Source organism: Musca vetustissima, unplaced genomic scaffold, assembly GCF_032173495.1.
Source record: "Musca vetustissima isolate MV318-11 ecotype Yass unplaced genomic scaffold, APGP_CSIRO_Mvet_v1 utg45265, whole genome shotgun sequence".
Lineage (NCBI taxonomy): Eukaryota > Metazoa > Arthropoda > Insecta > Diptera > Muscidae > Musca > Musca vetustissima.
In genome coordinates, this window is record NW_026878241.1 from 7607 (window position 1) to 20629 (window position 13023).

The window sequence follows — 13023 nt, forward strand, 5'->3', positions numbered from 1 at the left end:
TATGAACAGTTCTAAAGCAATAGTAATAAAAAACAATACATGAAGTTGGGAGAAAACATCATTATTCGCCAAATCCTATTGTCTTTTGAAAAACTGTGGTTGCTGATGTCGAATACGCATTCGATATTTTATCTCCGATTAACACCATCAGTTGCGAATAAAATACAGTAGGGAATAAACGGGTCGATCTATTTATTTTCGAAATAAGATTTATTTCTATTGTCAGAAAACCGTCCAAATCTTTGAATCTGGCCTCCTTATTGCTATTTTCATAGTATATTTTGGTTCCTAGATCAGTAATAATGAACCATAAAGTTTTCAAAGTTAGAAAAATGGGGTTTCGCGATATTTTTTTAAATGATATGTTTGTCGGATTTTGGTTTTAATAGTTTTTTAGGTCCTGTCCTCGCGATATATTTTTTAAAACCTCCTTTTTATTATTCTTAACATATTTGGGATGTTTTGAAGCCGCGACGACATATTTAATACTCTGATTTTGAGATTAGGACGAGAAATTACCAAATATTAAATAAAATATTGCTGGAGAATGTATTGAATGTAAATGTGAGAAAATACCCGCGAAAAAATGCCGTGGTTTATTGGAATCGTTGCCAAATCACTTATAATATGTCGTTACCCGCAATGGTAACTATAAAAAGACCAAACGTGTTCTATGTAACAATTTTTTCTAAAATAATAATAAAAAGCAAAATACTTTTTTGTGATAAACATTTTTGGATTGTTATATATTTTAGCCGATATCTTCGAGACCAATAGGTCTTACGCCGTGATTCTTGCAGAAATGCGAGCTAAATATGTCCACAAACGTACTCCATCATACATAATTCATTTTACATCTTTAGTTTGCTGGCTTTAGGCGTATATATTGGAATTTTTTTTCAAATTTTTATTGAGGCAAAATACTTATTACACTCACTGTATATATATATATATATTATTTAAATTATATATTTTAAATATCTATTCAGTCAAATCGAATGAGAAATATTTTTGTGAAACAAATCCTCAATCTAAAATGTCATTTATTTTTCTTTTGAATCACACAATATTTTTTACACAAATAAATGTTTGGTAGCATGGCATGGTCATGATTTGGTAGTAATTCGTTCGATGTGGTTCGTTTCGAATTTTACAGAAACATGCTGTTAATACTTAACGTTTACATTCCTAACAAAAGTTAATTTTTACGCAAACGCGTGATACTTTTACAAAAATGTCCATGAAAATGGACTATGAAAAATAAATGCATACTGCTTCAAGGAACCCAAAGAAAAAAACAGTTAGCGGAGGAGAATAGTCCGATACCCTACACAACAACCAAGGAACTCGATCTGCGGATGTTTATTTCGAGCCTGGGCAATATTTCTAGACCGATTAGAGGTCAACAGCACATATTCCTTACACTTAGTTATTTTCCGATTATTTCCAATATTCAATTAGGTTAGGTTTTCGGTCCACTTCTCCCCAAATTTGTTTTGTGATCATCACCGACAATTATAGGCGTTGTTCTTGACCATAACCCCTTGGAAACCCATGGAAAAATTCAAAGCGATCAGCGCTATATTTCCGCCCTATAAATATTTAAGTTTAACTCCCACATCCGAGTACATACGACAATATAATTGGTATTAACTTAAAGGTCAACCACTCCTTTTGGATATACTGTCAATTTCTCGGGTCTATGTCCTTCAGGAGTAAATATGTTCGCCATAGAATACAAACGTTGTAATTTTTCACACAAAAGTCAGGGTCAATTTTGACCAATATTGAGCAATCTTTATCAAAACAGTCATGGTTATTCTTTGCCCGGATTCCCTTCTCTATTAAATTCGATATGTTTGGCCCACTATTGCGGTCTCTGGAGCGACCAGAAAATCAGTAACAAATAAAGGGTATAAAAATACAACATTTTGTCAATTTAGCCTCTTCTACTTTATATATATATGTATACAAAGTTACAAGTCTTGTCGAAATTTAAAATCGAGAATGGCCGGAGTCTATTTAAGTATTGTCAAAAAGGACACAACATTTTCAAGTTTCTAACTGAAAATATTTTTTCTGCTAAGCTTACTTTGATATAATCAGTGTTGCCAATTTAGCACTTTTAGTGGTAGATCTAGCACTTTTTAAACTCGTTTAGCACCAAAAAAATTTGATCTAGCACCTAGCATTTTCTTTAGAATTTTTTATTTTTTCTGGATATTTTTAAAATTGTCCGTCTATTTGGTTTTATACAAAAAAATGTGCCGTTTTTCGATTCAACATAGACCTTATGAGTTTTTTTTTATGTTTCACGCTATGAGCTTTATCTGTTAACAAGTAAAAAACCCGACCCGGCCGAACTTCTTATAAACACCATGTTAAACACCACTCTGCACCAAGAGGTGTTTATTAAAATTTTCTTAAAACAAACATTGTCTGGAAATAGGTTGTTTATTCGGGAAAATGAAAAAAAAAACAATCATGAGGACGAAAATTTTCCGCATAAATATTTTCTACCACAACAGAGCTCAGAGAATACGGCTAAACCCCTCAAAATACCGAAAATATGTCAGTACTTTAAGTCTGCCTCCAAAAACGCGCAATGTGATATTACAATCAATTCTGTTAAAAAACGTCCCCGACCGCTCCCTGGAGGCTACCCCGAAACACGGCCAAATATTGATAATTCTTGGTATGGAGATTTCCTGCCTAATGATACGGTGTAAATGTGCCTCATCGAAATATTGCTTTTAGACCCCATGTTTCTTTGGACCAAATCCGTTTCAGAAAGTTTGGAGTCGATTTACGCATGTCCGTCCGTCCGCTGTCCGTCTGTCTGTCTGGCTGGCTGGTGCGCACGATAACTCTTGAAGGGAATAATAGATTTCTTCCAAACTTTGCCCATCTGAATATGTCTTCCAAACTTAGTTTAAGTTCAAAAATGATGAATATCGGTCAACTCTTTCTAGTACCTCCCCCACAAAATGGTCAAAATTATGCTAAACACTGGATATAATCAACTTATTTGCCAGGAATTTTGTGGTTGGTTATAACCGTACTTAACTATATTCAGAGATGGTCTGTCAGAAATAGTGACGTAAATGACATACATTTCCGACGTATAATACATACGTCAGAAACGTCGGAAACCTACCCAAAACCATTAGGTTTTTGACAAAATAGCTATTTCTATTAATCAATTTGATAATTACGTATGCTTTACTCAAATCCATATAAAATTTCAAAAAAATTTCTACTCAAAAAAGTTTAGAAATTTGTATCACTTTTAGTAAGGAATAGTCAGATATATGTAAAAATAATATATATTCTTGAAAATAACTGTATATGGTAATAATATTGAAATAAATGACGTTTACTACATTTTTTACATTTCATACAGGTATATGACGTTTTCGACGTTTACACCTTTTTGACAGTCGAAAACCTAAAAATTTGTCATACGGACCATCCCTGACTATATATCCCTAGTAACCCTCGTTATGTTCTTATTTGTCTTCTAGTTATAGATCAGATCTGCCATGTAAGCCTCTTTCAGTTCGCATCAGCAAAAAAATAATCGTTTACATTTTTTTCTAATATTTTTTGTTTTATGTTTATACATTTTTTTATTTGTTGTAGATTTGAAAGAAATCAATTCTTAAATTTATGTAAAATAAAGCAATTTTCATTATAACAAAAAATCCAATATTTCAAATTGCCAGATTTTAACAAAATAACTTTTTATCACTAAGTAAAAAGCCATAAGAACAGGATAGTTATTTAGTTAATCACATAATGTCCGTTTCAATTTGGGTCCAGCCAAAAAAAAATCAATTAAAAAAATCCATTTAGAATACTGTGGTGTAGGCAGCAGTGTAAGCGGGAGCATAACCAGCTGTGTAGGCAGCGGCATAGGGAGTGGTGTAAGCGGCGGCATAGGGAGTGGTGTAGGCAGCGGCAATGGGAGCGGTGTAGGCAGCAGCTACAGGAGCGGTGTAGGCAGCGGCAACAGGAGCGGTATAGGCAGCAGCAACGGGGGCGGTGTAAGCAGCAGCTACGACGGGAGCAGCAGCAATACCATTATAGTTGCGGGCAATGTATTGGGAGCTGGTGGCAGTTACAACACCGGTGGGCACAGCAGCAGCTACCACAGCGGGTTTGGCATAGGCGGAGCAAACCAAGGCGAAAAGAGCAATGAAAACGGACTGTAAATAGAAAAAAGGATAAGATAAGGATTAATATTTTGCAAATGATATTTGAGGTTGTGGTTAATTTCTAATTAAAAAAATCAATTTACCAATTTGAACATTTTGATTTGGTTTCTTTGTTTTGGATGTTTAGATCAAGTCAACTTTTGTTTAACTATACTCAATAATCGCCGTAGCTCAGGTTTATATAGTAATGTCTTCGAAATCACAATTGCATATAGAATACTGGCTACTGCCATACGTATTCATTCATTTTATTGAAGATGTCCGCCAAAAAATTCAAATTTCAGTTTTCGATTTATTATTATTTTATGTAGATCCCAACACACATTGTTGGCTAAGCACAACCTCCAATCCCCTCACTCTTGGGCGAACAGTAAATGTTCTATAAACCCTATATTTTTGTACGAAACCATTCAGCTGCCTAAATGGCTTTGGCTTGGAAATGCTACGTTAATCTACTGCCAAGTAGTTGTAGACAAAACAAAAAAAAAATGTTTTTGGCAAAAACAAACGAATCTACATTTGCAAAATTCTGCTACCAAAATTGTAGCAGTCGTCGTAGACAAAAGGTGGGCGGAAGGACAGACAAACAGTCTGACTGGTTGTTTGGTTGGTTGTTTGAAGTATGAACGAAATTGCCTTTGCATTTTTTTCGTTTAAAGTTTTTTTTTATTTGCTAAGAAGGCTTTGCAAAATCGCCCAAAAATTTCAAATGTAGCCCACGTACTCATGGCCTAGGTGGGGGCGAAGGCAATGTTCTCTAAGCACATGTATACTGCCACAAAAATGTACATTGATTTATTGTTTTTTGAATGGTTATTTGATCGCTGCTAGATTTAGTATTTACAAATAGATTTGTGTGTCGTACAAATTGTGTTAACACTTGGCCAAATGGCGTTACATGTATGCAACAATGTTACATGGAACAATGGCAGGATATTATAAAAATAGGGAATATACATGTGCCGTTTTTCAAAAACTTTTTTTTAAACCAATGAGCGGAGCTGTATAGTCGGACGGGACCGTCCATACGATACCCTACACAACTAAGACGGAACTCTAACATACTGCGTATGTTTATTCCGAGCCTAGGGAATATTTCGCGGTAGTTGCACCCTCTTGCCCGATTAGAGGTCTGCAGCACATTTTTCTTACACTGACCTATTTTCCGAATATTACTAAAATTCATTACAATCCAGATTATGGGTTATGTTGTGATGTTCCGTTTATAATCGATTCGAAAAAAACACAAAAACTTCATCCTAAAATTGGCATCAGATCATCACCGAAAATAACTGGAACCTCATAAATAAATTTCAAAGCGATCAGCGCTATATTTCCGCCTTCTAGTGTGGCAATGGGTTACTAAATAATATATGAATACGTAAGCACCTGTAAATATTTGAGTATAACTCCCACATCCGAATACATATGAAAATATAATTAATCAATTTAAAGGTCATCCACTCCTCTTGGATATAATATCATTCCATTATTTACCCGAGATCCTATATACCTAATAGGATCTGAGGTTAATAATGGGGCGGAATCATTGAACAGGATATTCCTATAATAACACCAGGGTCAATAACTCATATAAATATATGCTATAGGAGGAATAATACCTCCAGGGTCAATACCTCATATAAATATCTGCTATAGGAGGAAGAATACCTCCAGCTATTTCAAAGGAAACACAATATCTGCAGCTCTTTCAAAGGAAGAAAAATACCATAGGAAGAATAATTCCTGGACCTCTTCCAGAGAAAGGAGAATACCTACAGTTCTCCTTTAGGAAAAAGAAGACCTCCAGTTCTCCTATATGAGCTTTCCGGCTTTTCCATAGGAAGAAAATTACATGCAAAATTACATGAAGCAGAATATTTTCAGCTCTTTCAAATGAAGAAGAATACCTGCAGTTCTTCCATAGGAAGAAGAATACCTCCAGCGCTTCCACAGGAAGAATAATACCTGCAGCTCTTTCACAGGAAGAAGAGTACTTACAGTTCTCCTCTAGGAAGAAGATGACTTTTAGCTCTGCTAGAGGATTAAAGATACCTCCAAAATTAATATAGGATGAAAATTGCATGCAGCTCTCCAATAGGAAGAAGAATGTCTCCAGGCCTTCCATAGGAAGAATAATAGCTGCAGCTCTTAGATCTTTCATCCCCAATTTTCCTCCAAAAAATTGCACATCATAATAATTTTTACAAATAATAAAGACCGAAGCCATTTTCACTAATTTAAATTTGGTTTGCCCTTTGAGCCAACAATTTATAGGATCAAAAATTAAACTTGTACTTTTAAATACCATCAGTCTCGCCTGCGAAGATTGGGAATACCGATCGACTACTTTTGGTACCTCCCCCAAACGATTATAACACACACAGTGTCGGTTGAGGGTTAAAGTTGTGTACCAAAATATTTCTCGATATTTCAACAGTAATATTGCCCAAGACACTCTATACCCAAAATTCTAAGATTTCAAGAAATCATAATTCTAAAATTATCAAAATTCTTGAAAAGGGGGATGTTCCCCCTATTTAGGTTACCTCCTGACATAAACTTTCAAAACGCCTTTTAGCCCCTCTTTCATAATCAGTTGGAATTTGGAATTATCAAAAAAATTGAAATTTGTCGCACAGTGTAATTATACCTTACACAACTATGTTGTCCGTGTATTATAGCTTTGTGCAGCCCCAAGAGTTTGTAACGTAGCGAAAAATTGGTCCTAGTATACCATTTTTAAGTATACATATCGTCATATCTCGACTAGCTGAGTCTACACATGTGTAAACTCGATACAGGGAAATGGACCCTGATTTTTCTGTGTAAAATGACAAAATTTGTATTCTATTGCATATATATTTACTCCTGGAGGATGTAGACCCCAGGAGTTGATAGCACATCCAAGAGGAGTGGTTGGCCTTTAAATTGATATAAATTATATTCATATTATATCGTATCTACTCGGATGTGGAAGTTACACTTAAATATTATTCACATATTATTTTGTAACCCATTACCACATTTGAGGGCGGAGATATAACGTTGATCGCTTTGAAATTTTCCATGAGATACCAGCTATGGTCAAAGACAATGCCTAAAATTTTCGGTGATAATCTGAAAAAAAAGTGGAGCAAAAACTTTTTTTTTTTTTTTTTGAGACTTTCTGTAGGCATTAATTGTAAGTCGAACATCACAACACAACCCATGGTGAAGGGAAACTGGACAAGTAATTGGGATGTACTGAATATAAGAAAAATTCGAAAATATGTCAGTGTAACGAAGAGGTGCTGTAGACCTCTAATCGGGCAAGAGGGTGCAAATATCACGAAATTCAATTACTTCGCCTTCAAAGTGTCACACATTTTAGAATCGATTTATTCCCCCCACAAAGTGTCCATATTTATACCCTTCACCACACTGTGGTACAGGGTATTATGTCTTTGTGCATATGTTTGTAACAGGCAAAAGGAAACGAGATATACAAATGGTTCCTTTTGAGAATATGTATAGAATCACTTTCTGAGTCAATTTATGCATGTCCGTCCGCCCGACTATCCATGTTAAATTATAAACAAAGTACAGGTCGCATTTATGATCCCAATTGGATGAAATTTGGCACAGGTCACTTATTTGGCCCAAGGACGAACCCTATTGAAATTGGGAAAAATCGGTTCAGATTTAGATATAGCTCCCATATATATTTTCGTCCGATTTAATGTAAACGGTCCCTATATATATTTCGATTTGCGCGAAATTTGGCACAGCGTAATGAATTAAGTCTAGAATGATGTCTGTCAAGTTTCGTGAAAATCGTTCCAGATTTAGATATAGGTCCCATATATAGTTTCGTCCGATTTCATGTAAATGGTGCACCAAAGTCCCTATATATCTTTCGATTTGTACGAAATTTGGCATAACGTACGGAATTGAGCCTAGAATGATGTCTGCCAAGTTTCAAGAAAATCGGTTCAGATTTAGATATAGCTTCCATGTATATTTTCGTTCGATGTAAGGTAAATGGGGCACCAATGTCTCTCTATATCTTTCGATTTGCATGAAATGTGGCACAGCGTACTGAATTAAGTCTGCCAAGTTTCGTGAAAATCGGTCCAGATTTAGATATAGCTCCCATATATAGTTTCGTCCGATTTCATGTAAATGGTGCACCAAAGTCCCTATATATCTTTCCATTTGCACGAAATTTGGCATGACGTATTGAATTGAGCCCAGAGCGATTTCTGCCAAGTTTCGTGAAAATCGGTTCAGATCTAGATATATATTTTTTCGTCCGATTTAATTTAGATAATACAGAAGTACAGACACAGCCAAACGGATATTTGCCAAGTTTCGTGAAAATCGGTTCAGATCTAGATATATATTTTTTCGTCCGATTTAATTTAGATAATACAGAAGTACAGACACAGCCAAACGGATATTTGTTTGAAGTCGATTTTCATACTTTTGTCCCAAACGAATGACATGTTTATGGATAGATCTAGTCCAATTCACATTTAGATAAATATCACATATTTTATTTCATCCAATTTCATGTTAATAATGCTGTTTAATATACCCATAGTGGTGAAGGATATCATATAGTCGGCCCCGTCCGACTTTACTACTTTCCTTACTTTTTTTTTTTTTTTTTTTTTTTGGCGTTTTGTAAGCATCAATTGTAAGTGGGATGTACTGAATATAAGAAAAATTCGAAAATATTTCAGTGTAACGAAGAGGTGCTGTAGACCTCTAATCGGGCAAGAGGGTGCAAATATCACGAAATTAAATTACTTCGCCTTCAAAGTGTCACACATTTTAGAATCGATTTATTCTCACCCAAAAGTTTTCACATTTCTAAAATCTGTTTATCCAATATCAAGCCATTGAAATATCCGATTTCATGGGAACTTCGTCCATAGTCCACATTTAATGATGCCTGCCCAGTTTCGTTATAGATGGTTTTGAAAAAACCCGCTTTCAACCAATGTGAGCAATATTTGAAATTTGTCAAAGGCTTAAAAATATTCCACCCTGATAAATGTTTTTTTATATATCTCACAAATAATTGTTCCACTTTTAAACGAACCTTCAACAGTTTCTTTAATTTCTCGGTTGAATAACCTTAAATTATATTTCGAGTATTTAATTTGTTTAAAAAAATCTTGAAAAATTAAAATGCCTACGCCCGCACTCACTATTTATTCATATGTTAATCTTCGATATGATTATTTAATTATCACTTTGCACAAACACACACATATACATATACGCAATAATCCATAAGAATGACATCAAATACGCATTTACCATTTTGTTTTTCTTCTGCAGTCAAAATTAATTATAGGCCAATCCTCGGTTAATCCAATTAGTGATATGCGGCAATTATTCATTAAATTATATATAAATTATTACGATTATTATCCAGTGAGTGAGTGGGTGTCTGTGTGTGTGTGTTATGAAGACGTAATATCCTTGACCGGCGACTATTGTTCCACATGTGTATTAACTGTGGCATTGGAATTAAAAACAATCACACCACCACGTCGTTGAAAAAATTTCGCCCGTTGGACACGCCAATAATGAATGCCACCAAATATACAAACCGTAGCCACCAATACCACCAAACAGGATAATATCAACGACAGGACGAGAAGATAAGTTTGCATTTGTTTGGCATGTTCACTCATGGTGTCCAGAGATTGTTTCATAACCGTTTGAAAATGTTTCGAATCGGCCAATTCATGTTCCGCTTTGTGCAATTCCTCATCCTTATTCGAGAGGCAGGTAACATCTCTGATATGGGTTTGTTCCTGCGGATTATCATCGTGTTCGATATGGAGTTTGGTAAAATCACCCAATTGGGGTTTTATCAGCAGCCAATGCAGATAGGAACAGTTGAAGCGATTGCGTGAGATGCCCAATTCCACAAGCGAAGGGAAGGCCTTGGCAAAACTATATTTGCCCTTGATTTCAGTTAAATTATTGGCATCCACATAGAATGTACGCACATTGGTATTGGCCGGCACAAACATGTCCAGATTTAATTCCGTCAAATTGTTATAGGCCAAATCGAGTACATCGAGATTTTCCAATTTGGAAAACATGCCAAAGGCCAGTTTGGAAATGCCTGTTGCCCGCAAATTCAATATGGTAAGATGTTTCAGATTTTGGAATGTTGAGATATTGGGATTTCCCACCGGATTATAGGATAAATCCAATTCTGTTAGCTGGGCCAATGAAACAATGCTATTGATATCGCTTAGATTATTCTGCTTCAACAGCAAAGTGTTGACATCCTGACCATTCCATACCTCTACATGTGTTATGGAGTTGTTGTTGGCCGTTATGAACGAAGTGCCATTCACAATTAATTTACTCAAACGATTCGAATCCAAATCCAAACGTTTGGTTATGGTTTTATTCTGCAAATGGAAATCCTTCAATTGATTGTGGGCCAATATCAACATTTCCGGTCCATAGGAATTTTGAAATGTCTGCGGATCGAATTGTTTCAAACGATTGTGGGCCACATTTAGCTCTCGTATGTGACGCAGCCCATGAAACACTTCCGCCTTCAGCTCCTCCAATTGATTGTAATCCAAATATACCGCATCCATATAGGCATTATCCAGAAATAAATCGGTGGGTATTGAGGTCAAGGCATTATAGGACAATATCACCTTATTCATATTTGTCAAACCACGAAAGGCCAACGAACCCAGTGTATGTATTCGATTGTGGCTCAAATCCAAACGCATTAAATTATGCGCACCCACAAATGCCGAGGTATTGATTTTCTCAATTAGATTATGGCTCAAATTCAGAGTAGTCAACATGCTGGCCGAGGTAAAGGTATTACGCGATATATCCTCAATTTCGGTATGTGAAACATCCAGGGTTTTCAAACTGCTAAACACATCGAAGAGCTTTGCGGGTATATCCAACAACACGGAGTTATAGAATTTCATAAAATTTGTTTGGTTTGCCCGAAAGTAGGGGGTGATTTTAATATTTTGCGAATGGGTAATTTGAAACCCCGAAACGGTACAAAACTTCTCCATTCCACCGATTTTATCATTATATTCATCACACTTTAGCACCACATCCTCACCCGAGCAAGAGGATATTAAAAGCAGAAGGAGCAATGCAATTGCTCGCCTTAAAAGCATTATATTTTTTTTAGATTTCAACCGCTATGTGTATTAATCCGTCCGTTTTTCTTTTGCAACTAAATTTAAAAATGCTATTCAATCTTTTCAATTCATTCACAAGGAAGTTGTTTTATGTTCGTTTTTTTTGTTTTAATCTTTGCAAAAGTTTTCTTAGGACTTTATCTCCTTTTTTTCTCATTATTTCATTGTGTAAGTCTGTAGAGCTGATAATTTCTGCAGTAAATACAATTGCTGTTTTGTATATATTTTATATTATTATTGTTTTAAAAACTGCATATTAAACAAAAAATAAAATACAAAACAAGAAATTATGATAAAAACTTACCGACGAGTCGGTTTTTTATCGTAAGTAGTTCTCTGGGGTAGCCCTGAATTTTGAATTGCACAAAAGATAAAAGAAAGTCTGGCTACACTTGAAAGTCGTAATTGGCGAAGCGGTGAAGGTAGATCACAGTTGGGTTGTAGGATTGGTCTTTGTAGAAAGTTTTCGAAATTTGTACTAATGTGTACAAAAAAAAAAAAAATACAAATGTACAGAACAGGCGCAGTGTTCGCTTTGGCGGATGTACTCAAGAAGTACAAAGCCGATATTATTGCCTTACAGGAAATGCGATGGAAAGGGACAGGCGTAAGTAAATTAGACGATTACGCCCTGTATTATAGCTGTCATGAAACGAGACATGAGTTTGGCTGCGAATTTATGGTTAACAGGAAAATAAAAGATCTTGTCTCCAGATTCACTCCAGTAGATGAGCGAATTGCTATAATCCGTATAAAATCCCAGTTCTTTTACATCAGTCTCATTTGCGCCCATGCTCCGACCGAAGATAAAGATGAACAGACCAAAGACATATTTTACGTGCGCCTAGAAACAACATATGACCATTGCCCTGGCCATGACATTAAAATTCTGCTAGGAGATTTTCCTGCATAAATCGGAAGGGAAAATATCTTTGACCCCACCGCCTTCATGAAGAAACATCCGACAACGGCATGAGGTTGATTGACTTCGCGGCAGCAAAAAACATGGTAGTTAGCAGCACCAGATTCAAGGATCTCAATATACACAAGGCCACCTGGATCTCTCCTGATCAAGTAACGAGAAATCAAATTGATCATGTTGTGATAGACGGGAGGCATTCATCCAGTCTTTTAGACGACCGATCGATCCGAGGAGCGTATACCGATTCTGACCATTACCTTGTGGCAGCCACAGGAACGCACCCGTCTTAATGTAGAAGCAAAGGTGCGATCTAACACAACACGGAAACTCGACATCGAAAAGCTGCAAACACAACAGGTAGCCGAGGCCTACTCCGCTCAACTTACCCATCTGCTTGAAGAAAGCACTTCTTGTCCCGATAATAGTCTAGAAGCACAATGGCAAAGAATTGCCCACTCCCTACAAACTGCAGCAAAAGCAACACCAAAAACCACCACGACGTCGAAAAGCTGCAAACACAACAGGTAGCCGAGGCCTACTCTGCTCAACTTACCCATCTGCTTGAAGAAAGCACTTCTTGTCCCGATAATAGTATAGAAGCACAATGGCAAAGAATTGCCCACTCCCAACAAACTGCAGCAAAATCAACACTTGGGTACCAAAAACCACCACCAAGAAACACATGGTA

At 36.1% G+C, this 13023-nt stretch overlaps 2 protein-coding genes across 2 annotated transcripts; both read right to left on the bottom strand.

Annotated features, from left to right (window-relative positions):
* Positions 1-3851: 3851 nt before the first annotated feature.
* LOC133323062 (vitelline membrane protein Vm26Ab) lies at positions 3852-4324 on the bottom strand. The gene is made up of 2 exons (XM_061532020.1): positions 4301-4324; positions 3852-4208 (listed from the first exon to the last, which is right to left on the bottom strand). The coding sequence occupies exons 1-2, from the start codon at positions 4310-4312 to the stop codon at positions 3852-3854; spliced, it is 369 nt and encodes a 122-aa protein (XP_061388004.1). The 5' UTR covers positions 4313-4324.
* A 5379-nt stretch (positions 4325-9703) lies between these two features.
* Positions 9704-11389, bottom strand: LOC133323063 (insulin-like growth factor-binding protein complex acid labile subunit). Its single transcript, XM_061532021.1, has one exon. The coding sequence runs from the start codon at positions 11387-11389 to the stop codon at positions 9704-9706; it is 1686 nt and encodes a 561-aa protein (XP_061388005.1).
* Positions 11390-13023: the final 1634 nt, after the last annotated feature.

What these genes read in the sequence shown, in the direction of transcription:
- LOC133323063 (XM_061532021.1), bottom strand. Translation starts at nt 11,389, where the DNA reads ATGCTTTTAAGGCGAGCAATTGCATTGCTCCTTCTGCTTTTAATATCC.